General features: G+C 55.2%; 1 protein-coding gene across 1 annotated transcript in view; it reads right to left on the bottom strand.

Moving 5' to 3' along the window:
* ITGAE (integrin subunit alpha E) overlaps positions 1 to 22,054 on the bottom strand; it is a 69,717-nt gene that overhangs the window by 23,611 nt on the left and 24,052 nt on the right. Inside the window, exons 3-19 of the mRNA XM_070393302.1 lie at positions 15,854 to 15,945; positions 14,082 to 14,149; positions 13,652 to 13,769; positions 13,301 to 13,462; positions 12,765 to 12,880; positions 12,021 to 12,172; positions 10,651 to 10,804; positions 9,905 to 10,055; positions 9,369 to 9,436; positions 8,335 to 8,470; positions 7,450 to 7,592; positions 7,024 to 7,164; positions 6,179 to 6,403; positions 4,782 to 4,912; positions 3,344 to 3,474; positions 1,918 to 2,081; positions 166 to 294 (exon numbers count right to left, since the gene is read on the bottom strand). Of these exons, the coding sequence (XP_070249403.1) occupies positions 166 to 294; positions 1,918 to 2,081; positions 3,344 to 3,474; positions 4,782 to 4,912; positions 6,179 to 6,403; positions 7,024 to 7,164; positions 7,450 to 7,592; positions 8,335 to 8,470; positions 9,369 to 9,436; positions 9,905 to 10,055; positions 10,651 to 10,804; positions 12,021 to 12,172; positions 12,765 to 12,880; positions 13,301 to 13,462; positions 13,652 to 13,769; positions 14,082 to 14,149; positions 15,854 to 15,945 (2,281 nt within the window). The remainder of the gene's footprint in view (positions 1 to 165; positions 295 to 1,917; positions 2,082 to 3,343; positions 3,475 to 4,781; positions 4,913 to 6,178; positions 6,404 to 7,023; positions 7,165 to 7,449; positions 7,593 to 8,334; positions 8,471 to 9,368; positions 9,437 to 9,904; positions 10,056 to 10,650; positions 10,805 to 12,020; positions 12,173 to 12,764; positions 12,881 to 13,300; positions 13,463 to 13,651; positions 13,770 to 14,081; positions 14,150 to 15,853; positions 15,946 to 22,054) is intronic.

Genomic DNA, 22,054 nt, shown 5'->3' with positions numbered 1-22,054 from the left:
CTAGTTTGGAGACGTGGTTACCCACCAGTGAGGCCCTTGGTGCAGCAAGGGGCCCAAATGCTGTCTGAAGACCCTCCCAATTCTAACATTCTTTGAAGTTAGGGGAGCAGGTGCTTTGGAGGATGGTGCCCCGAAGGGTCTGGTCCCAGCTGTGGGTACAGTCACCTGGAAGATGGCGGAGGGCTCACTGTAGATATCCAGGACAGGGTGGGGATGGCTCCTCTGGTCCTTGGAGTTCTGGAGGTGGTAGCTGACCTTGACTGTAATGTTGGAGAAGCAGTCCTCTTCACAGAGCTGCAGTCACCAGGAAGGCGGAGTTGCAGTCGGATGTGGGGCAGAAGATGACAAGGAGAATGCCTTTAACTCCGGTGTAGTCATGAAATAAACCATGACAGTGGAGAGCCAGAAGTCCTAAGCCTCTTCCCAACAAGCCAGGCTGAAGGGAAGCTGTCATTGAACCAAGCTGCCAAGAGCATTAGAAAGATCCCTGGATCTGCTCTCAAATCTCATAACTCCTTATGGTTTCCACCCCAATCCTAAGGAGTTAAAAACTGACAACTTTGCCCAGCCTGTGTGGCTAAGTGGTTGAGCATCAACTTACGAACCAGGAAGTGGCAGTTCAATTTCCGGTCAGGGCACATGCTCAGGGCTTGATCCCTGGTGGGAGGTATGCAGGAGGCAACCGATCACTGGTTCTCTCTCATCATACATGTTTCTATCGCCCCCTCTCCCTTCTCTGAAATCAATAAAAATATATGTTAAGAAAACAATATATTCTTTAAAAACCTGATGATTTTATTCAGAGAGCAAATGGGAGGCACTGAGGGACGACTCATGGTCACATCTGTGTTTACAGAACAGCATGAAGGACATATTAGAGGTGAAAAACAAAATGCCATCCTGGGATGGCATTTGCCCTTCTCTGTGTGTGAGCCATGGTAGAAGCTTCGAGCCAGGAGAGTAGGTGAGCATGACTCCTGGTGGAAGGAGTAGTTATGCTTCTATTAAAGAAGCCACGGACTCACTGGAAACTCTTTCTTAATCCTATTAACAACTGGAACAGATGTGGGGACAGATGTGTGGTTAGAAGCATAATTCATGAGGTTGTTGGAATAAATGATCCTTATAGGTCCAAAGTTCTAGGGCCAGTCAGGCCCTGAGTCCTGACAAATACATTTTCTTTTTTTTTTTTTTTCTGTTTGAAAGAAATTTTTTTTATTGTTTTATTGCTTAAAGTATTACAAAAAGTATTACGACAAATACATTTTCTGTGAGTGTTTGTAGACACCTTTGTCAGGTGGAAACCTTCGTAAATAATAACCTTTGTCCTTCTATTTCTACTTTCTCTCATTCAGTTTTTCTGATAATGATTTGAAGAAGGACCCTCAGCTCCACTTTTAGGTCAGTTGACAGGGGAAAGGAATAAACAGCAATTAGAATATTTCACTTTCTGTTCAGATGCTAGGAAGCTCAGAGATATAGTTAGTGTTCAATTTCAGCACATTTCTTTCATTTGGATTTCTAACAATTAACTTCATCACCCATGCTATTATGTGGTTCCTGATCTATCATTTTTAAAAAATATATATATATTTAAAAATATTTTTAAATTGATTTCAGAGAGGAAGGGAGAGGAAGAGAGGGATAGAAATATCAATGATAGGAGAGAATCTTTGATCGGCTGCCTCCTGCACACCCCCTACTGGGGATCAAGCCTGCAACCTGGGCAGGTGCCCTGACCGGGAATCTAACCATGGCCTCCTGATTCATAGGTCAATGCTCAACCACTGAGCCACACTGGCTGGGCTATTATGTTAATTGTCTAGTTTGTATGGACGGATACATACCCTTCATTGCACACCCCTCAGTTCTTGTATCATAGCACAGACCCCTCTGGACTTTCCTAAACTCACTCACCTCTCCCTCTGCGGGGCTGAGCAGGCGGGACTCACAGAGACGGGGCCCACTGCCCCACTCCCGAAGGCAGCTCTGACAAGCTCTCTGGTCCGCACACCGCAGCCTCTTCCTCTCCTTCAGCACATCCACGTCCAACGTGAAATTCAGAGACGTCCCTCTGAGGCCTGGGAGTGAAGACCAGACCTTCCCGATGAGGCTGGGATGGGCCTGCCCCAGACACAGCACACCCAGCCCGCCTGAGGCTCCCCGGGAGCCCCTCCAGCGTGTGGCCCCGCCCAGGTGCTTCCCTGGGGCTGGACTTCTGAGTTTCTTCACTTCGAAGGTACTTTTCTCATGGTCTTCTGGCACCTGGCTAGCGTCCCTCAGTGTCCCAACCCCCAACCCAGAGCAGCACATTCCCAGGGCTGAGGCTTTCTTCCCTAGGAGAGGGAGGACTCAGGGAGGAGGCTGGGATTTAGGGAGAAAAGAAGGAGGAGAGGAAACAACACGGAATGGAGAGAGAAACCAGAGTAACACCTGAGGACAGCAGAGCTAGAAGCACCTTACCGATTACCTGGGCCAACTCCTTTACTGTGCAGAACAGAAACCAGGACCAGAGAGGGAAAGACACCTGCCTAGTGTCACACAGCTGCTCAGCAGCAGCCGTGCGGGCTCCACGGCCTGAATCATTCCACCTGTACAGCTGGACCTGATAGGCCCGTCATTTCCTCTCCGCATTTGATAATGGCCTCCTTCTGCAGGAAAGCCACCCACCCCGAGAGAGCTTTCTTATTTGCAGGAACCAGAGACATTTCAGGGACTGCTGCTGAGACTCGACACCTTGGGGACTCTTGCTGATGGGTGGCTCTGGAGGGGAGGTCTTGGGCTGCCAGGAAGTGCCTGGGCTGCGAAAGCCGGGCCCACCCTCTGCCTCCTGGAAACCATCTCCCAACCAGTGCCAGGAAGGGATGGGAAGAGAGGCCAGGCCTCCACCTCCGGCAGGTCATCCCATCCCACCTGGGCCAGGGAGACAGAGCGAGGAGGGCAGGGACGAAGATGTAAATCAGAGAGGAAGAGGAAGAGCACATCTCAGGGTCCCCTGCACACCCGTGGGCACTGTGGGTGGGGATGGAGAAACGGCTGCCCTTTCCTGAATCTTTTTTCAGAAACTCAACCCTTCACACCTGAGGAAGGGATCCAAGGTCCTCCTTCCCAACAGGGTCAGAGACACCCCTGCAGAGTGCGGGCTCCCCAGCAGGTCGGCCTTTTCTAGGGCACTTCACCCTGAACGGAACCTAATGTCAAAGGAGCTAAGCTCCGAATAGAGGGATTTCAAACCCCAGAACCTCATCACTCACATAGCCCCACCCACCCCATCCTCTTTCCCTGCCCCGAAGCCAACAGGAATGACCCCAACACTGCCTGGGCCGGCTAGGCTGCCTGTTACCTGACGTGGCAGCTGTGGTCTCGGAGCTGATTTCAAAACACAAGTTCACGTCCACACTGCTGTTGAAGCCAATGGGCAGCACCTCGGGGGTGAAGGTGACGGACACCACCAGGCGCACCACAGGTCTTGAGCTAAGCAAGACAGCAGAGAGGACCATGAGAAGTGACCGCAGTCTTCTGTATCAGTGCTTGGCTCATTCATTCCTTCAATGGATATTATCGAGCAACTCTCATGGGCCACTGCTGTTCTGAGTCTTCAGCAAAAGAGACAAATCTCTGCTCTAGTGGGAAAATAGACAACAAGCAAATAAACAAGAAGAAACAGTAAAATACTATGTTCGGGTAAGACTATGATCAGGATAAAGTAGGATAAGGTCATGGAGACTGGGGGCTCCTTAGGTTGGGTAGTCAGGGCAGCCTCGCTAATGAGGAGACATCTAAGTTGAGATCTGAGAGCCAGCTATGTAAAGATCCAGGCAGGAGGGACAGCTAGTGCAAAGGGCCTGCAGTAGGAAGGAGCCTGGTTTGAGGAGCACAGGGGTCAGCATGACAGGAGCAGTTAGTGAGACAGAGGGTAGCAAAAGACAGGGAGGGAGGAGGGGCAGGGCAGGTCGTGGAGAACTTCTCAGGCCGGGGTAGGGAATTTGGGTTTCACTCTAAGTGGGAGCCATTGAGGGGTTTTAAGCAGCAGAATGAAGGGATCGCTGGCTGCTGCGTGGAGAATGGAGCACAGGGAGGGGGCAGGGAAGAACGCCGCCATGGCGGTGATCCAGGCGAGAGGTGACAGTGTGTGGTAGGGGGAGCTATTTGGGAGGCAGAGCCAACAACGTGTTGACGGGCAGCAGGGGAAGGAAAAGGAGAATCAAGGATGACTCCTGGGTTTCTGTCCTGAACAAATGGTGTCATTTGCTGCGATGGGCAGCCCAGGGAGGGGCTGGTTGGGGGAGACTAAGAAGATGAGGGCCATTGTAGACATGTTGACTCTGAGATGCCTGGGAGCAACAGCACGAGGGGTGCTGAGTTGAGAGCCAAGTCTGGGGCTCAGTGGAGAGCACAGGGCAGATGGGCGCCCCGTCAGCTTACTTGGTCATTCGCTTAGGGACGGGCACAGGAGCACTGACATCCACGATAGCAATAACGGCAGCCACCATGGGGCACTGTGCTAAACTCTAGGCATAGATTCTCTCCATGGATCCTCATAACTCCGTGAGGTAGGCGCTGCTATTATTCCCATTTATAGATGAGAAAGTTGGGACTTAGAATTCACCAACCTGCCCAAGCACACAGCGTGAAGTGAGAGCGGAGGTTCAAATCCAGAGCCCGGCCCCTAACCACCTACTCTCTCTTGTCAGTGCCTGGCATCTTCATGGGGTCCCGTAGGGCAGGGCAAGTGGGTGAGGCTGGGGCCTGGGACCCCAGAAGGCAGGGCAGACCCCTACCGGAGCACAGCCGCCCGACCAAGGGTGCCCACGGTGATGTCAGCAAGGCCATCGCCGGTCACGTCCAGACCACCGTCCACGGACATGCCGAAGTAGTGGAGTCGGGGAGCGACCGCTGCGGCCCTGATGTGCTGTGGAGGGAGAGACACAAGGCAGGGGGCGGGAAAAGAGTCCTTTGGATGTGACTCAATCAGCAAATCAGCATCGGTCCCCACCTCTCAAGGGGACCCCTCGATTACGTAGAAGTTGGAAAGAGCAGGGCAGGGTCTCCCAGGGAAGAGGCGTTTGGATGGAGCCGGGAAGGGCGTGTGGGACTGGACAGGGGAGATGCAGGAAGAGGGGTGGCCGAGCAGGGAGGTCTAAGGAAACAGCCGGGGCCATGCTGGGAACAGGAGGGGAGTTGGGTGCAAGGAGGCCTGATGTGGGGCTGGGGTGTCTAATCACACACAGGGCGGGAGACGCAGAGGAGGCAGGAGGGCAGGCTTGGGAGAGAGCTGGAATGTTGGGATGCACACGGGGCTGACAGACTGTGCCCAGTGTGGGCGCCTGGGATTATCCGGGTGTTGGGGGGCGGAAGGGGGGGGGGAGGCGGGGCCCAGAGGAGCCGCAGGTCTCGGGGGAAGAGGCTGCTTTCTGTTGGGCAGCAGGAGAGTGAGCTGCTTCGGAGCCACCCAGGCGAGGTGCCCAGGAGGCAGCTGGACATACAGGACTGAAGCTGAGGAGAGAAGCCAGTTGGAGGGGGTGAAAGAGCCATAAAAGATATAGCATGAGCCTAGCCGGTTTGGCTCAGTGGATAGAGCATCAGCCTGAGGAATGAAGGGCCCCAGGTTCGGTTCCGGTCAAGGGCACATGCCCGGGTTGTGGGCTCAATGCCCAGTGGGGGACTTGCAGGAGGCAGCCCATCCATGATTCTCTCTCATCATGGATGTTTCTATCTCTCTCCCTCTTCCTTCCTCTCTGAAATCAATAAAAACATATTTTTTTTAAAAAAAGAATCATGTGTCTATCATTTTACTTAAAAAAAAAAAAAAGATATAGCTTGAGAGGTTGGCAACAGAGCCCTGGGGGTGAGAGCTCAGGCAGGCAGGGTTGGATGGAGCCAGAGAAGGGCCAGCAGGAGAGGGAGGAGAAGCTGAGGCAGGGCCACGGCCGGGAATGCCAAGGAAGGGGGTACAGGTCAGGGTAGACAGATGTTGCCACAAGCTCTTGCCCCACCTGATGGGCCGGGAACCTCCCACCAGCCTGAGTGACTTCTGCCCTGCACTGGGGACCCCCAACCCCGTGGGACTGCCTGGCACTTAGACCTGGAGCGGACTTGGGGCTCAGGCCATTACATCGGGGGTGGGGGGAGGGGTCACTGTCCCAGAGGAGAGGCAGGAGAGAGCCCTGCGGGTTACCTGCGAGGGGCTGGTAGAGAGGCCGCCCCGGCGTCCGTTGTAAATGTACACACTGCCGAAGCTGGCGCCATCACCTGCCCCCAAACCCTCCAGGGGGGCGCCGATGGCCACGTCCGTGAGCTTATCCTGACTGATGTCCCCCACTGTTGCCATGGCAAAGCCAAATCGGGCATCAGGGAACCCAGGCTGCCCACTCAGCGTGCGTACCAAGGAGAAGGAACCGCCCTGTAAAGCAAGCAGGCAGCTCAGCCCTCCAGACAGGCAAGGAGGGGGCCCAGCCCATCGCCACCCGGGAGGCCTGCTCCCTGGCCTTGTCAACGCAGAGTCCCTGGCAGGGAGTCTGAGGCTCAGCAAAGGCGGGGGCCTTCCCAAGCTGGCTCAGTGGGCCAGTGGTAGAGCCGGGTCCTGTGCTCTCTGCTCCTGCAGTTGGCAGCACTGGCCTGGCCCTTGGGAGGCCTGGGTTCTGGTCTTGGCTCTTCCCCACACTTGTATGTGAACTTGGACAAGTTTTAGCATCACTGAGCCTCTGCTTCCTCGCCTGTAAGGTGTGAGTGACAGCTACCTCCCAGGTGCTAGAGAAACAGGTGAGGTAACAGGCAAAGCCTGCTTTATGCTTTATCAGCTGCTGCCACTCGGGGTGTTGTCACCACCAACAGGAGATGATGAGGTGGGGAAAATGAGGAAGTGGGGTACGGGGGGTGGGGTGAGCCGCTGTCCACCCTGAGCACCTCCCCATCACTGCCTTCCCACGCAAGACGGGGCCAGGGCCATTCGACCTCCCCCACCCCTGGGCCGGGCCAGTGGCCGCAGCCTGCACCAGCGTGCAAAGACGGAGGCTCTCCCACCTGCTCACTCAGGCGGTACACGTAGACTCTGCCTTCCTGTCCGCGAACGTGGTAAAACGGAGCCGCCACCAGCAAGAGGTCCGTGGTTCCATCCATGTCGGTGTCCACAGGACACAGCTCAGAGCCAAAATAGGACCCCATCTACGGCCCAGGGAGAGCTCGCTGACCGGGCGGCGGGAGGCCCTCCCCGCCCCTCAGCAAGGACACCAGCTCTGGGTCATTCCAGATGGATCTGCTCTCCAGAGGAACACAGGAGCCCCACGCGGGGCACCGCTGGCAGTCAGACACGCCGGGCCAGGGCAGAGGCGCTGAGGTCTGCCCAGGCTGGGCCCCCCACCCACGGTGTGCCCTGGAGCCCATCCCTTTCCCTCGGGCCTCCGATCCCCATCTGTAATGGAGGGTCCGCGGTCCCTCCCCGGCAGGCACCTGCTCTCCCTCCAGCACTGGCATGACGTTGGTCTCTCTGCCCTCCTTCCAGAGCTCAAACACGGCCCCTCGATGCTTGTGCCGGGGAGCCCCGGCCACGTAGAAAGGACCACTGGCCTTGTGCAGCTCGGCCAGCGAGTAACCTGGGGCAGGGGTGGTGTGGCTGTGATCAGGAGCTCCCACGGGCCACGCCTTTGCCCTCCGCCCCCTCCCCCATCACCTTCCCAGCCAGGCCTTCGAAGTGGCCCGCGCAGGAGGACAAAATAGGAGACTGTCAGTCTCATCGTCTTCAAATTGGCATCAGGGAGCTCTCCCACTTACCCACTGTTGCTGGTCACACACTCCTGCCCACCACACAGATGTGACATACACACATCATCATGTATACAGCTCTGCTCTAAATACACGCATCCGCACACCCAGTACGTAAGGACTGAGGTGAGGGGTGGAGGGAGGCCCCGCCTTCCCTAGGCAGCCATCCAGGGCCACCCCCTGAATCCGGTACTGAGCAGGCCCTGTCCCCTCCCAGGAGCCCTAATTTTCAGCTTCCAGATCCCTAACCAGGGTCCATCCCTCAGTCCATGGAAGTCTAGTGCAGCATAAGGTGAAACCTCAGTGTCCGGCCCCACCCTCACCCAGGTGGTCTCCGGCCCGCCCTCACCCAGGTGGTCTCCCGGCCCCGCCCTCACCCAGGTGGTCTCCGGGCCCCGCCCTCACCCAGGTGGTCTCCAGGCCCCGCCCTCACCCAGGTGGTCTCCGGGCCCCGCCCTCACCCAGGTGGTCTCCAGGCCCCGCCCTCACCCAGGTGGTCTCCGGGCCCCGCCCTCACCCAGGTGGTCTCCAGGCCCCGCCCTCACCCAGGTGGTCTCCGGGCCCCGCCCTCACCCAGGTAGCTGTGCTTTCCAGCCTTGCTGTCCACCACCGTCTGGTTCAGGAACTGGCCCCGGCAGCTGTGCCTGTCATAGAGCAACACGCCCCCGGACCAATCAAAGGCCCCAACAGCACCGAGCAGCAGCTTCCCCTGCAGGGGACGAGGAGGCCGTTTGAGCTGGAGGTGCCCGGGGTCAGCCGCTGTGACCTCGGGTCTACTGCCAGCACAGCGAACCTTGTGCTGTGAGGGAAACAGGGGTGTTCCGTGGCCCCAGGCCCCTGGCCAGCCATGCAGGAGGAAGGTGGGGTGGCTGGTTCCTGCCTTGTACCCATGACCTTCCCTCTAATACCAACCCCAGAGCAGAAGCCATCCTGGCCCAGGCGTGAAGGAAGCACTGAAAGGAGACAGAGAAGAGAGTGCTCGTCTCCTTCTTCCCAGATCGCCCAGCCTGGGCCGAGTGACAGTCCTAACTAACCGGGCTTCTACCATGCCCTGCCCTCCGTGCCTGCGTCTCGGCCCACCTGTGGGAACAGTGCCAACTTGGCGAGCTGGCCCAGGCCAAAGCCTGCTCCTAGTGCAGTGATGGCGAACCTATGACACGCGAGGTGACATGCGAACTCATTTTTTTGGTTGATTTCTCTTTGTTAAATGGCATTTAAGTATATAAAATAAATATCAAAAATATAAATCTTTGCTTTACTGTGGTTGCAAATATCAAAAAATTTCTACATGTGACACGGCACCAGAGTTAAGTTAGGGTTTTTCAAAATGCTGACACGCCGAGCTCAAAAGGTTCGCCATCACTGGCCTAGTGTGTATTTTAAGAACAGCTCAATCCTTGAGCACACAGAACAAGACGACCCCCGGGATGAACATGGCCATTCTTTTGTCTACCTCAGGGTCCCAGATTAGGGGGAGCAAGCGGAAGTTTTCCGTTATCCGAACGTGGCTCCTTCAGCGGCATGACCAGGAGGCAGAGCTGCTCTGTGGGGGGCCCCTAGTCCCTGGGTATTGCTGGGCCCTTCTCTATGCTGAGTTGGCCATGTACCTCTTTCAGGATCTGGGCGCTGAACCCAACCTGTGCCAGCTGGAAGTGGAGGGCTTCTCCGACCGTGCCTGGAAGCCAAGACACCCAGTGAGACACTGCTCTGGGCAAGGTGGAGGGAGCAACCAAGCCAGGGAAGGGTCCAGCCTGGCCTCGCTCCCAGACGGAACTGGGTTTGGTGTGATGGGAACAGAACCAAGCTGAGAGCGGAGATGTGGGTCCTGCTTTAGCAGCTACCGGACGAGAGCCTGGGCAGTTCCCTCCCTCCTTCGGGGCCTGGGTGTCCACGCCCCAGTCATCCTTCTTTCTCCAGCACCAGGCCAGCTCATCAGAGCTGCGTGGAGACTCAGGGAAGTGCAGAGGCCTGGGGATACGGTCGCCTTTTTAGAGATGGAACAGCCAAGGCTCAAAGAGGTGACGGGAGTTGCCCTGAGTGTCACAAGGAGGGAGCCCCGGGGTGGGGCTGGAGGGCAGGGCTCAGACCTCCTGCTGAATGCCGAGGGGCAGCCACAGGGTGGCGAGGCCCCTGGAGCCCTCACCTTCCATGGGGACGATACTTTGCTGCAGTTGGCTCAGCAGCCCATCCAGCGCCGCGTAGTTGGTCACCTTGAAGGCGTGGGTCTCCGGGGGGTGCGAGGCGATCAGCTTCAGCTCCTGCTCAGTCTTAGGCTTCGTAAATGCCTCTCCCACCTGCATAGAGGCCCCGGATCCGTGGATCCACACCTGAGGGCTGGCTGTTTCCTGAGCCCCGAGGCCTCTCCAGGCCCAGGGAGAGGGCCGGCCTCGCCACCTGGCCTTCAGGGCCTCCACCTCCTGCCCCCTACTTTCCCTGCTCCCTGTTCTCCCTCAAACACACACACCGTCGTCTTACCAGTCTACATGTGTTGTCCTGAACACACAGGCTCCTTCTCACCTCTGCACACACTGTTCCCTCTGCCTGCAGCGCTTTCCCCTCCTCCCCTGGACCCTCGGCCAGTTACTCCTGCCTGTCCTCCAAGGCTCAGCCCACCACCATCTCCTCTAGGACCAACCCCCCACCCCACCCTGATGTGGGCTCCCGGAGTTGCCGCTGCTCTCCCCATCGCTGCTGAGCAAGTGTGCTATGACCACGTTGGGGAAATGAGCCTCTGTGGGAGTGGGTGTGCTGCCCCGGACGAGGCGGGGAGAAAAGTTGGTGAGTGTACACAGAACAGGGTTTGGTAAGCTGCTTACAGAAGCCCCTCCCAGGAACCCTGGCTCCACCCCTACAGAGACTTAGGAGGCGCCCCCTGCTCCTGGCCCTTACCCCAATGGCAAAGCGCTCAACACCTTGCATCTTTGTGGAGTTGATGACAGTCGTGAGGTTGAGGGGGTCCATGAATATCTCCCCATCGGTGAGCACCACCATGACCTTGGAGGCCTCTTTTCTGGAGCCGTGGCTTGGTGAGAAGATGTTGTCTCTAAGTAGGGAGAGTAAAGGAAGTGGAGGACTTGGCCAGAGAGATGGCTGAGCTTGGGGAGATTTTATTCACAAACCTGTTTTAGAATTGGAGAGGTGGTTAAGGTGCCCTCGCAGGAGAACAAAGGCCCAAGGAGGGGTGAGGATGCCCCTACGGCCCACAGCAGGGCTGGGTGGGGGTGGGGCACCTGCTCCCAACAGAAAGGTGCTGGGCAGCACAGGGAATAGATGTGTGTGGGAATAACAATGACATTAAGAACAGAGGCTAATATTTACAAAGCACTTATGTGCCAGGCACTCTTATAGGCACTGTATGTATTTTAACCCATTTAATCCTCACAGAATCCTCTAAGGCAGTGGTTCTCAACCTTGGCTGCACATTAGAATCACCTGGAAATCTTTTCAAAATCCTGACTCCTGGGCCTCATCCACCGGAAATTCTGTTTCTTTGTTATGGGGTGGGGCCACAACATTAGTAACAAAGAAACAGAATTTCCGGAGGATGAGGCCCAGAAATCAGGATTTTTAAAATATATATATATTTCATTGATTTTTTACAGAGAAGAAGGGAGAGGGATAGAGAGTTAGAAACATGGATGAGAGAGAAACATCCATCAGCTGCCTCCTGCACACCTCCTACTGGGGATGTGCCTGCAACCAAGGTACATGCCCTTGACCGGAATCGAACCTGGGACCCTTGAGTCCGCAGGCTGATGTTCTATCCACTGAACCAAACCAGTTAGGGCCAGAAATCAGGATTTTAAAAAGATTCCCAGGTGATTCTAATGTGCAGCCAAGGTGGAGAACCGCTGCTCTAAGGCAAGGGCTATTATTATTCCCATTTTACACGTAAGAACCAAGCACGGAGAGGTCAGGCACCCAGGTCTCCAAGTACAGACAGGCGCTGGGATGTGGACCCAGGCAGCCCGGCCACTGAGCCCCCACCCCCACCCACGGTCTGCTCTGTGCTCCACTCTTAAGAGGAGTCCTCAGAAGGCTCTTTGTAGGACTGTCCTGGGGTGTCATTCATCAGCCAAGGCTGGACTGAAAGACCTCACATTCTCCTCTCAACCGAGGAGGAGCTAGAACCCTGATCCTCTCCTCTTTACCGTTCTGTCCTGCCACCTCTCCAGGCATGACGCCTCAAAGCCTCTAGGCAGGGATGCCGGCGAGCACCCAGTAGGTGTTCAGGTAAGTCCCGCTGCCCTCATACTCACAGGACATGCTGCATGGCAGAGGCTGTCTTGGTGACTTCCTTCACTTGAGTGATGTTCTGGACTTTGCTGAGGGAGGCCATCACATCCTGGCTGTACCGAAGGTCAAACTCAGTCTGGATCACGCCTCCGTACTGCACCAGGGCAAAGCTGCACTGGAGGGAGGGGCAGAGGGAGGAGGAGGTTGGCAGAGTGGCCATGCCCAAAGCCCTTGAATGGCTCCCCCTGGACGCTGAGGAAGAATCCACTCATTCCTTCTTGTTGAAGGCAAGAGGAGGTGCTGAGGCAGAGGGAGATGTGACAGTGACGGCTCCCAGTGGATCGCAGACTTCTCCCTGAACCCACATCCACGTGTACGCCCTCTCCCGTTCCTAGCCACCATGTGACTTTCTTTGGCCTTTGGGATATCAGCAAATGGGATACAACCAGAGACATGAAAAGTGCTTGTGTGCATTAGGTCTTGCCCTCTTGGAATGTTGCAGCCATGAAAACGTTGGGCTGACCTGCTGTCTGACCACACATGGCCAGACAAGTGAGGCCAACCAGTCCCAGTCAAGTAACCAGACGCCTGCAGCTGCAGGAGAAAATTCAGGCAAGACCAGCAGCAGAAGAACCGCCCAGCTGAGCCCAGCCCAAACAGCTGACCCATAGAACTGTGAGCAGATCAATGGCAGCTGTTTCGAGGTGGTTTGTTCATAGTGATAGATAGCAACAGACTGTGTGCGTCTAGCTCCTAGGGAAGCCCACCTCGAAGCACTTCTCGTAGATCTTCCTCATCATGTTGGAGATGAAGTCTTTGGCTCTCTGGAAGTCGGGGGGATCAATGCTTCCCGAGCCATCCAGGACGATGGCGATCTCGGTGCCTGGGCCAAGACAGGGAGCAGGTCCAAAGTGGGCATGGAACTGGGGCAGGAGTGAGGGTGGCATGTCCTGCCCTATAGGACACCCACCCCATTCAAGCCCCAAGGGCTCAGTTCAGGGAAGAAGTTGGTGAAGCTCCCAACAGTGAAGCCTTGTCTCAGAGACTGCGAGAGAGCCAGGACCTGCTCAGGCTCTGACTCTGCGAGCCACTCCCATCACTCCCACTCTCTGGGCCTCAGTTTCCCCATCGGTAAGATGGAGGGGGGCAGAGCTGGAGGTGGTCAGGCCTGTAGAATCCAGACAGTAAAATCCAGCCACTGTTCCCCATCTCCCAGACCTAGGCAGCTCTCACCCGTGAAGTTGCCAGCCTAGGCATCAGCTCTGAGAGCCTCAGAGAGCAACCCAGATCTGCCTCTTCTCACCAGCTCCCTCCTCCTCCTCCTCCTCCTCCTCCTCCTCCTCCTCCTCCTCTTCCTCTTTGGCCTTCAGATCCCGGCGCTGCCTGGCTGTATTCCCAGTGCTGCCTTTTTTGTTCGTGTAGCAGTCTCCAGCATCCGCATGTGCCTCAGGATCCAGGAGATTTTCTTTAAAAATACACATGAAAGAGCTCAGAGTCAGACAGCCTCCTTGTTCACCTCGGGGCAAGCTCACAGCCTAGGCCCAACTTGCCCTCTCTGGGCCTGTGTCCTTCCGTATCTTCCATGGGCAGGTGCCCCTTCTTGGAAACTCAAGGAAACCTCCTTAGAGCTGCCAAGGCCAGCGAGTATCCTTACCAATGTCGTTGAAAGAGAACAGGGCCTGGTGACTGAGGTTGGAGGCCAGCAGGCTGCAGGTGCCTGTGAGTTCTGAGCTGAGGCTGTGGGGCCGCCGGGCCACCACTTGAATGCAGATCTGGGGGAGAGAGGGAGAAAGGGAGAGGGAAAGTCTGGGTCACCCCCAGCCCAGGCCCCTGAGTCACAGCTGCCTAGAACCACATGCCTCAACCAGGCAGGGGATACGGGAACAGCTTGCTCACCCCTCACCAGGGGTAGACGTTGGTGCCAGGGTCAGAGCTGAGATCAGCCCTGGAGTTGGCACCAGGGACACACCTGGCCTTGGCCCTGAGAATAGCATGCCAGTCAGGACTGGCATGAACACGGGTTTGCCACAGGGGTCAGTGCCCGCCTCCTGAGGCCCTCCAGCCCCCTGCCCACGCACACTCACCAAAACACCGTGGTGGTTCCGGGCAACTGTCACGCCCCGGTGCCTCCCCTTCGGGATGGGGACATGCTCTGAAACAGTGAAGTTCAGGTAAGGTGGGAGGGACACAGGGAGGCCACCGTGGAGCCCAGGTCAGAGAGGGCACAGGGCTGGGCCAGATGGTGATGGGGACCTAGAAATAACTGAGACGGGTGTAGAAGCGGCTATAGGGTTAAGCCTCGGACGGACCTGTTGGCAAAGCCACAAACAAGTCCAAGCTTAGAGGGCACAGCCCTCTTAGCATAATTAGGCTTGACCTTATGATGCCCCCTAGATCCTATCTGGAGAGCTAATGGGCTGTGGCAAGTGCAGCAAGTGCTGCCAAAACTCACAAGAACATTGTAACTATGGTGACCACTACCTTGTTTACCTTTGGCTAAAAAATAAAACCTCAGCTTGCCTTCTGGGTCTCTCTCTCGGTGGCCTCAGCCAGGCACAGGAGATCCTGCTAGAGCCAGGGGTGGGCAAACTTTTTCACTCGAGGGCCACAATGGGTTCTTAAACTGGACCGGAGGGCCGGAACAAAAGCATGGATGGAGTGTTTGTGTGAACTAATATAAATTCAAAGTAAACATCATTACATAAAAGGGTACGGTCTTTTTTTTTTTTTTTAGTTTTATTCATTTCAAACGGGCCGGATTCGGCCCGCGGGCCGTAGTTTGCCCAGGGCTGGGACCCAGCTTATTCTCTTTGTCTGCCTTTTCTACATCTTTCACCCCCCTGCCCCCCCCCCCCCGCCCCTGCCCCGCCCTCAGGCTCACCAAACCCTTGATTGTGCTGGCCTGGCACAACTGGGGCTTTCCTCCAGGGCTCCCAGTGTGGAGGGGCAGGTGGGTAGAGAAGCAGGAGTGAGTGTGTGCAGCGCGGGGGAGGTGTGCAGGATGCTGAGGGACTGGCTATAGGAACCATGGACCCTCCAGTCTCAAAGACCATCTCTGGGGAACCTTACTGCCCCAGGGGCAGATGCTGTCGCTCTGTCCTCTCCCTTCCCAATGTGGGCCTGGGGACGCGGTCTCATTTTGAACCACTAGATCACCTGTTACCCCCTGGACTGTGTCCCCCTCTGAGGCTGTTCAACACGGTGCCTCTCACAGAGACAAGGGTTCTGCCATACACAGCTGAGGGCCCACCAGCGAGTGTGTGCCGTGAGTCGGACTGAGTGGGATGGGCAGAGTTTGGTTAATAAATGAAGATGGTCCATTCATTTGTTCGTTCATTTATTCAAACAACATTTACTGAGCACCTAATATGTGCTGGACATTAGGATGGCCACAGTTAGATGGGGAGGGGAGGGATGGATGCCACTGAGGTGTGATCAGTTGGGACAGGTGAGGTTTTGGAACCAGGTCAAGCTGGGTTTGCGTCTGTGGTGCCCCCAATGCTATTTGTGTGACCTTAGTCATCTGGTCACCAGAGGACTTCCCTGAGCTGGAGGTTCCTCTTCGGTCAGATGGTACGGTTGTGAGGGTTAAAAGTGGATGGAGAAGTACTTAGGATGGGGAACATGCAATACATGTTAGCTAGGATTTTGCTGTTAGGATTGGGTCAGGAGAGGTGGGCGGGGATTAGGTTTGGGTTGGGATGGGATTGGGCACTGGGATAGAAAGTGAGGGGGGGTAGAGTCTGGGGGGAGGGGCTGGATTACATGGGGCTGGGGTTGGAATGGTTTGGGCTGGATGAGTGGGACTCCTGGAAAAGGGTCCTGGGAGCATTCCCTGGAGCTGGGCCTGACTTACCTACAGGCTGGCAAAGGAGCTCATCCCGGGTGAGGGAACACTGGTGCAGGGGCCCCGCTGTCCTGTTGGTTCTAGGGCTGGTGACCAGGAGCCTGAGTGGGAGGGCAGACCGCAGGGCTGAGCCACTGGCTGATACCCTCCTCCTCCTGCCTGCCCACGCCCCGCCTGCCCACCCCAGGCCCCGGGCTCCCAGGCTCCGCGCCTGGAAAACCACGGAGCGGGCACAGACCTGGGAGAGGCAGGCAGACTCCCCGCCCAGGGTGGCAGGCACCACATTCCGTGGAAGCCATGGCTCAGCCTCTACCTTTGCACAGCTCCAGGCAGGAAATGGTTAATGGCCCCCCCTGCCGGAGAGGGTGATAGTGGTGGTAAACAAGGACTCTGCTCTTCGGTGGGTGGTGGCCGTGGGGGGACCCAGGAAGCCACTAGCAGCACCGTTGGTTATACTGGGGGCAGTGCCGGATTTTCAGTGGCTGCCCCAGCTGGTGCCCCTATCCTGTGAGTCAGTCAGAATTAGAGGTCGGGGGTGGGCGCCTCAGCCTGATTAAGCCTCAGAAGATGTGATGCCCAGCAGCAAGCTTTGCCCCCCAACCCACCCACCCACCCCAAGCTCAGCCTGAACCTTCTCACTGCCCATGCTGCCCGGGGAGGGCTGGGCTGCCTGAGACAGGGAGTGAGCTCCCCATCCCAGGGCTGTGAGGGAGGAGTGCTGGGGCAGCGGCCCTGAGTCTGGGCTTGCTAACAGCGACAGCAGTAGGAAGCCACAGACGACTTTATAAAAGGGAAGAACAAAATTAGTCTACGGCTTGAAAGGTCATAATGAGGCTATAGTGGGCTGGGCGGGGGGGAGGGCAGGAAGGAGGTACTGTCTCCACTTCCTCACCTCCCATCGATCTACATCTTTTAAAATTATAAAATGGCCCTTTTGTCCGACACCTTATCGAGGCAGCAGTGGTAGCAGCTGCTCTTCGAGTGCCTCTACGCCGCCCAAGGACGACAACAAGAAGAAGAAAGATGCTGGGAAGTCGGCCAAGAAAGACAAAGACCCAGTGAACAAATCTGGGGCAAGGCCAGAAGGAAGGATGGTCCAAAGGCAAGGTTCAGGGCAAGCTCAATAACCCAGTCTTGTTTGACAAAGCAACACACGACAAGCTGTGTAAGGAAGTTCCCAACTATAGGCTTATTGCAACCCCAGCTGTTGTCTCTGAGAGACTGGAGACCCCCAGTTCCTGGGCCAGGACAGCCCTAGGGGCTCCTTAGTAAGGACGTACTAACCTAGCTTCAAAGCACAGAGCTCAAGTCATGTACCAGAAACCCCGAGGGTGGGGACGCCCCAGCTGCTGGCGAAGATGCATGAGCACCAGGTCCCACCAGCTGTACATTGTGAACAATGAAAACTTTATTAAATTTTAAAAAGTGTAAAATACATCCTTCACTCATCTCCACGGTTGATAGGACAATAATAACATCTGCACCTGTGTGTGTGCCCCGCCAGCTTAACCCACCCCAAGCTGACTTCCACCCAAGGTCCCCAGTGGTCCCCACGTTGCCAGAGCCAATGGACATCTTTCTGTCGTCATCTTCCTCACCCTCTCAGCAGCCTGGGCGTAAGTGACAATCTCCTCCTGCCACCCTTTCTCCTTGACCTCCTCCGACCTCTCTCATGGCTCCTCCCCAGGCCCCTTCGCTGGCCCCTTCGCTGTCTGACTTCTGACCGGAGTCCTTGCCAGCACAGCTTCCCCAGGGCCCCCCCGCCGCCCCATGGCTCCCATCCACCCACAAATGCTGAGATTCCCACCTCGGCATCTGCGGGCCTAGCATCCTTCCAGCACAAGGCAGACTGGCCTGGCCGTAGAAAGCAGAATAATGTCCACCGCACCCCGCCCCGCCTCCCCGCCAGATGTCCGCGTCCTAATCTCCAGACCCTGGGACTACGCTACTTTTCATGGTCAAAGTGATTTTGTGGACTTGGTTAAGTTAAGGGTCTTATTATGGGGAAATTATCCTGGATTTTTTTAATTTAAAGTTTGTTTTTCTTCTTTTTTAAAATGTTTTATTTTGAGGAATGTCTTAATTTTTATGTTTGACTGAAACTTTGTCTTTTTTATTATTTTTTTTATTTTTTGTTAATCCTCACGGGAGGATATTTTTTCCATTGATATTTTTGGAGAGAGGGAGAGAGAGAGAGAGAGAGAGAGAGAGATCAATTGGTTGCCTCCACACACCCCCCGACAGGGATTGGGAATTGAACCCATGACCCTTCAGTGGGCAGGCCCACACTCTAACTACTGACCACACTGGCCAGGGCTAAAGGTTATTTTTCAGTTACAGTTTACATTCAATGTTATTCTGTACGAGAGGCCCAGTGCACGAATTCATGCATAGATGGGGTCCCTCGGCCTGCCTGGCGATCGGGGCTGAGGAGGTTGGCCAGCCGGGGGGAGGGGCTGCAGGAGGTTGGCTGTGGGAGCGTACTGACCACCAGGGGGCAGCCTCTGTATTGAGTGTCTGCCCCCTGGTGGTCAATGTGCATCATAGTGACCAGTTGTTTGGTTGGCTGGTCACTTAGGCTTTTATATACATAGATTAGTTTCCAGTGGACAGCATAGTGGTTAGACAATCATCCACTTTTACAAAGTGATTCCCTGATGTTTCAAGTATTCACCTGGCACCACACATCGTTGTTACAATATTATTGACTATAATTCCTATGTCATACTTCACATCCCCATGACTATTTTGTGGCCATTTTGGAGACTTTGACCTTCAGAATGGAAAGGTAATAAATTTGTATTGTTTGAAGCCAGTAAATGTATTATAACTTGCTGCAGTCGCAACAGGAAACGAATACAACCACCACCTGCCCGTTGTCTAAGAGGCATTGCAAACTGGAAATGTCCAAAGCAGAACACATGGTCTTGACCCCCGAGCCTGCCCTGTCTGCCTTCCCCAGCAACCACCACAGTCTACATCCCCGAGCCTGGCGTCCTCGCTTCACCTTTCACTCGCCCCACGTCAAATCCACGCGTAAGCCCTGTGGGTTCTTTCTCCGACCTGCATCTGGAGAGCATTTCTTTCTTCATTTTTCAATTTGTCAATATTACAAATTTATTTTAACAAACGCCAGTCAGAATTTTTTGAAAATGTGACATTTTTCCTAACATTTAAGCGGAAAATTTTAAGTCCGGAAATATTGTACACTTTGAAAACGAACAAAAAGAAAGTGGAAAATACGAGATATTGAGAGATATTTTAAAACAAAAACAAGTTAAAAATGGTGAGGCTGTTGCAGAAACCAAACAGAACAAGCAACCGACCAAAAAACCCATGTTTGGCAGGTCAGAATCCCAGCGTCTAGGAGAGACCGGGACGTGTGATTAGAGATGGGAACCTGGTGAGAAGCAGCAACAGAGCGCATTCCTTCTCTCCCTCCCCTGCCACCATCCTGACCACCATCCTCTCGCCTGATCTGTGGCAATACCATCCTAACTGTTGTTTTTGCTTGTAATTTACACAGTCACTCCCCTGCTTCAGTAGCTTCCCGTTCACTTAGCGCCCATGTCCATACCGCTCGCTGCAGCCCACAGGGCCTCCATGATCCTGCCCCGCCTGCCCCTAAGACTTCGCCTCCCGCTCCTTCCCTCTCCAAGCCCCCTCCACACTAGCTGGCTGCTGCTCCCCAGGGCCCCCAGCCCCCAGCCCTCTCTGCCTTGCTGGGCCCTCTGCCTGGATCTCTCGCCTCCCATGCCCCAAGGCTGGCTCATTCTCATAAATGCCTTCTCCAACCAGCCCCCCCTCACCACAATCCCTCTGCTTCAATCGCCCTGTTTTTTTTGTTGTTGTTGTTTTTGTTATATTTTATTGATTTTTTTACAGAGAGGAAGGGAAAGGGATAGAGAGTTAGAAACATCGATGAGAGAGAAACATCGATCAGCTGCCTCCTGCACACCCCCTACTGGGGATGTGCCCGCAACCAAGGTACATGCCCTTGACCAGAATCGAACCTGGGACCCTTGAGTCCACAGGCCGACGCTCTATCCACTGAGCCAAACCAGTCAGGGCACCCCCTGTTTTATTTGCTTCGGAGCCTGTCCCCTCATAGTATCCTGCTCACATGTTTACATGCTTCTATCTGTCCCCCCCAGCGGCCTGGCAGTTCCCCAAGGATCTTGTCTAGCCCGTTATTCCCAGGGTCTGGAACAGTGCCTGGCGCAGAGCACGGGCTCAGTAAGTATTTGTCGAGTGACGACAACGAAATGACAGCCCAGGCAGCAGGTGAGGGGACTAATCTTGGGCAGGGCTGAGGAGTGGAGAGCTGGGTGCAGCTGAGCTCTGCAGGCTCTGCAGCTGAGCCCCCAAATTAGGTCACCTGCTCCGCACCCCTGCCTCTCTCCCTCCCCAGGCTCCTCCCCAGCCTGAGCCTCGGAACTGCGCTCTGCCCCAGGCCATGCTTTGGTGGGGTGTGCTAGGGTGAGGGACTGCGCCATGGAAGGGTTACAGAATGTGCTGGGAGAGGGAATTGACATATGAAAAATTATGTTGCCAGGATATGAGAATTGTATATGTGCTGGGAGGAGGGACTAATGAATGGAGGGGAGTTGCAGGGTTAGGAACCATGGAAGAAAAATTGCTAGATTGTCTTAGACCAGCCAGGTGTGACTCTGTTTACCCCCCCCTTTGTGCTTATGAACTTTCTGTGAGCTTCTAAGGTAACACTGTTTTGTTATAAAAATCATAATGCACACTTGCTCTTTGCCACATGCCGCGAGGCTTCCCAGAGGGGGAAGGTACGGGCTGTGGTCAGCTGGCCAGCTTAATAAACGGCTTTCAAATTTAAATTCTGAGTCGGTGGTCTATCTCGTTGAGCCAACCCATAACATTTGGAGGCCCCAGCGAGATACCCGGCAGGGGTGAGAGGGACCCCTTGTTTAGGGCTGGAGGCTCTCCCCCGGCAGGGGTGAGAGGGACCCCCTATTCAAGGCAGGAGGCTCTCCCCCGGAAGGGAGGAGAGGGACCCCCTATTCAGGGCAGGAGGCTCTCCCCCGCTTGTCGCCGGGCACTCAGCGAGATACCCCACACCTGTGGAGAATGACTACCAAGGAGGCCTCCAGTCCACCCAAAACTTTCAATTCGGAAACCGAGCCACCTGGACTCTCGAGAGAGGTAAGGGACTGGTCGTTAAACAGGAATTGGGACGTCCCACGGAAGGACCTATATGGAGGGCTGGACGCAGCGGTACTCCTGGTCCTGACCCGCGGCCACGACGGTGGCTGGGGTCCCTGGTTCGTGCGGCTGTAGGCTGCACTGGGTTTGTCTGTCTGGTATTTGTTTGTCTTGGTATTTGTTGTCAAGAAGTTGTCTGCTTCTGTGTACACCCTGCTGCAATGTGTTTTGAAAATTTTCAGGACTCCAAGGAGCAAGCTGCAGGTTCCGGGCAACCTTAGGTTGCATTTGGCTGATTTATTTTGTCTTTGTTATTTGTTGTCTTTGTCTTTGTCAAATGGGATAGGGTCAGTCATCTTTGTCGACCCCCTATCAGTCAGGCCCACTCCGGGTGAGTGGAAGGGGAGCTTGATCACCTCCCGGGAAGCTATAGAGCTCCCTCAAGAATCAGGAAATGGTTAGGAATTGGGTGAATTGTTTAAACTCTGAGTAAATGTCTGGTGAAAGTGTGTGAGTGTGGAGGGAGGGGGCCTGCCCTCTCCTCTCCTTTATGTGGCTCCACGACTTCGGTTACGGAGTCCGAGTGGGCCCCAACCTGCGGTTCCGCGATTCGTCATATGGCATAACGGTGACTCACCCCCATGTGGAGGTGACCAGGCCCGGGGTTTATACGGGTGCACCTTAGCTACGACGAATCTAAGCTCCCAAGGGACGCGGCCAGGCGGGCACCTGCGTGAGGATCTGTGAAAACAGGTCACCCCTTCCCTTGTCTGTCTCTCGCCACCGGTCATCATGGGGTCGGTGCAAAGTTTGTTTGTGTGGGACTGGCCAAATTACTACAGAGAAGGGAGACTGGATACAGCTCCAGCCTGGGCTGGTCTATTAAGAAAGTGTAAATCATTACTGGTCTGTGTAAAGTAAGAGCTACTTTGATTTATCCTGCTTTCTGTTGATACGCTTGGCTGAACGTTTGGGCTGGGCCCTTGGCAGTCTGCAAAGTCTCTCGGCAGCTGCGAGAATTATTTTTCTCAGAGTCTT

Source organism: Myotis yumanensis, unplaced genomic scaffold (assembly GCF_028538775.1).
Source record: "Myotis yumanensis isolate MYYU_CA2020_CCGP unplaced genomic scaffold, mMyoYum1.0.hap1 SCAF_16, whole genome shotgun sequence".
NCBI classification, from domain to species: domain Eukaryota; kingdom Metazoa; phylum Chordata; class Mammalia; order Chiroptera; family Vespertilionidae; genus Myotis; species Myotis yumanensis.
Note: the sequence above shows the minus strand (reverse complement) of the source record. Positions and strands in the feature narration are given on the sequence as shown.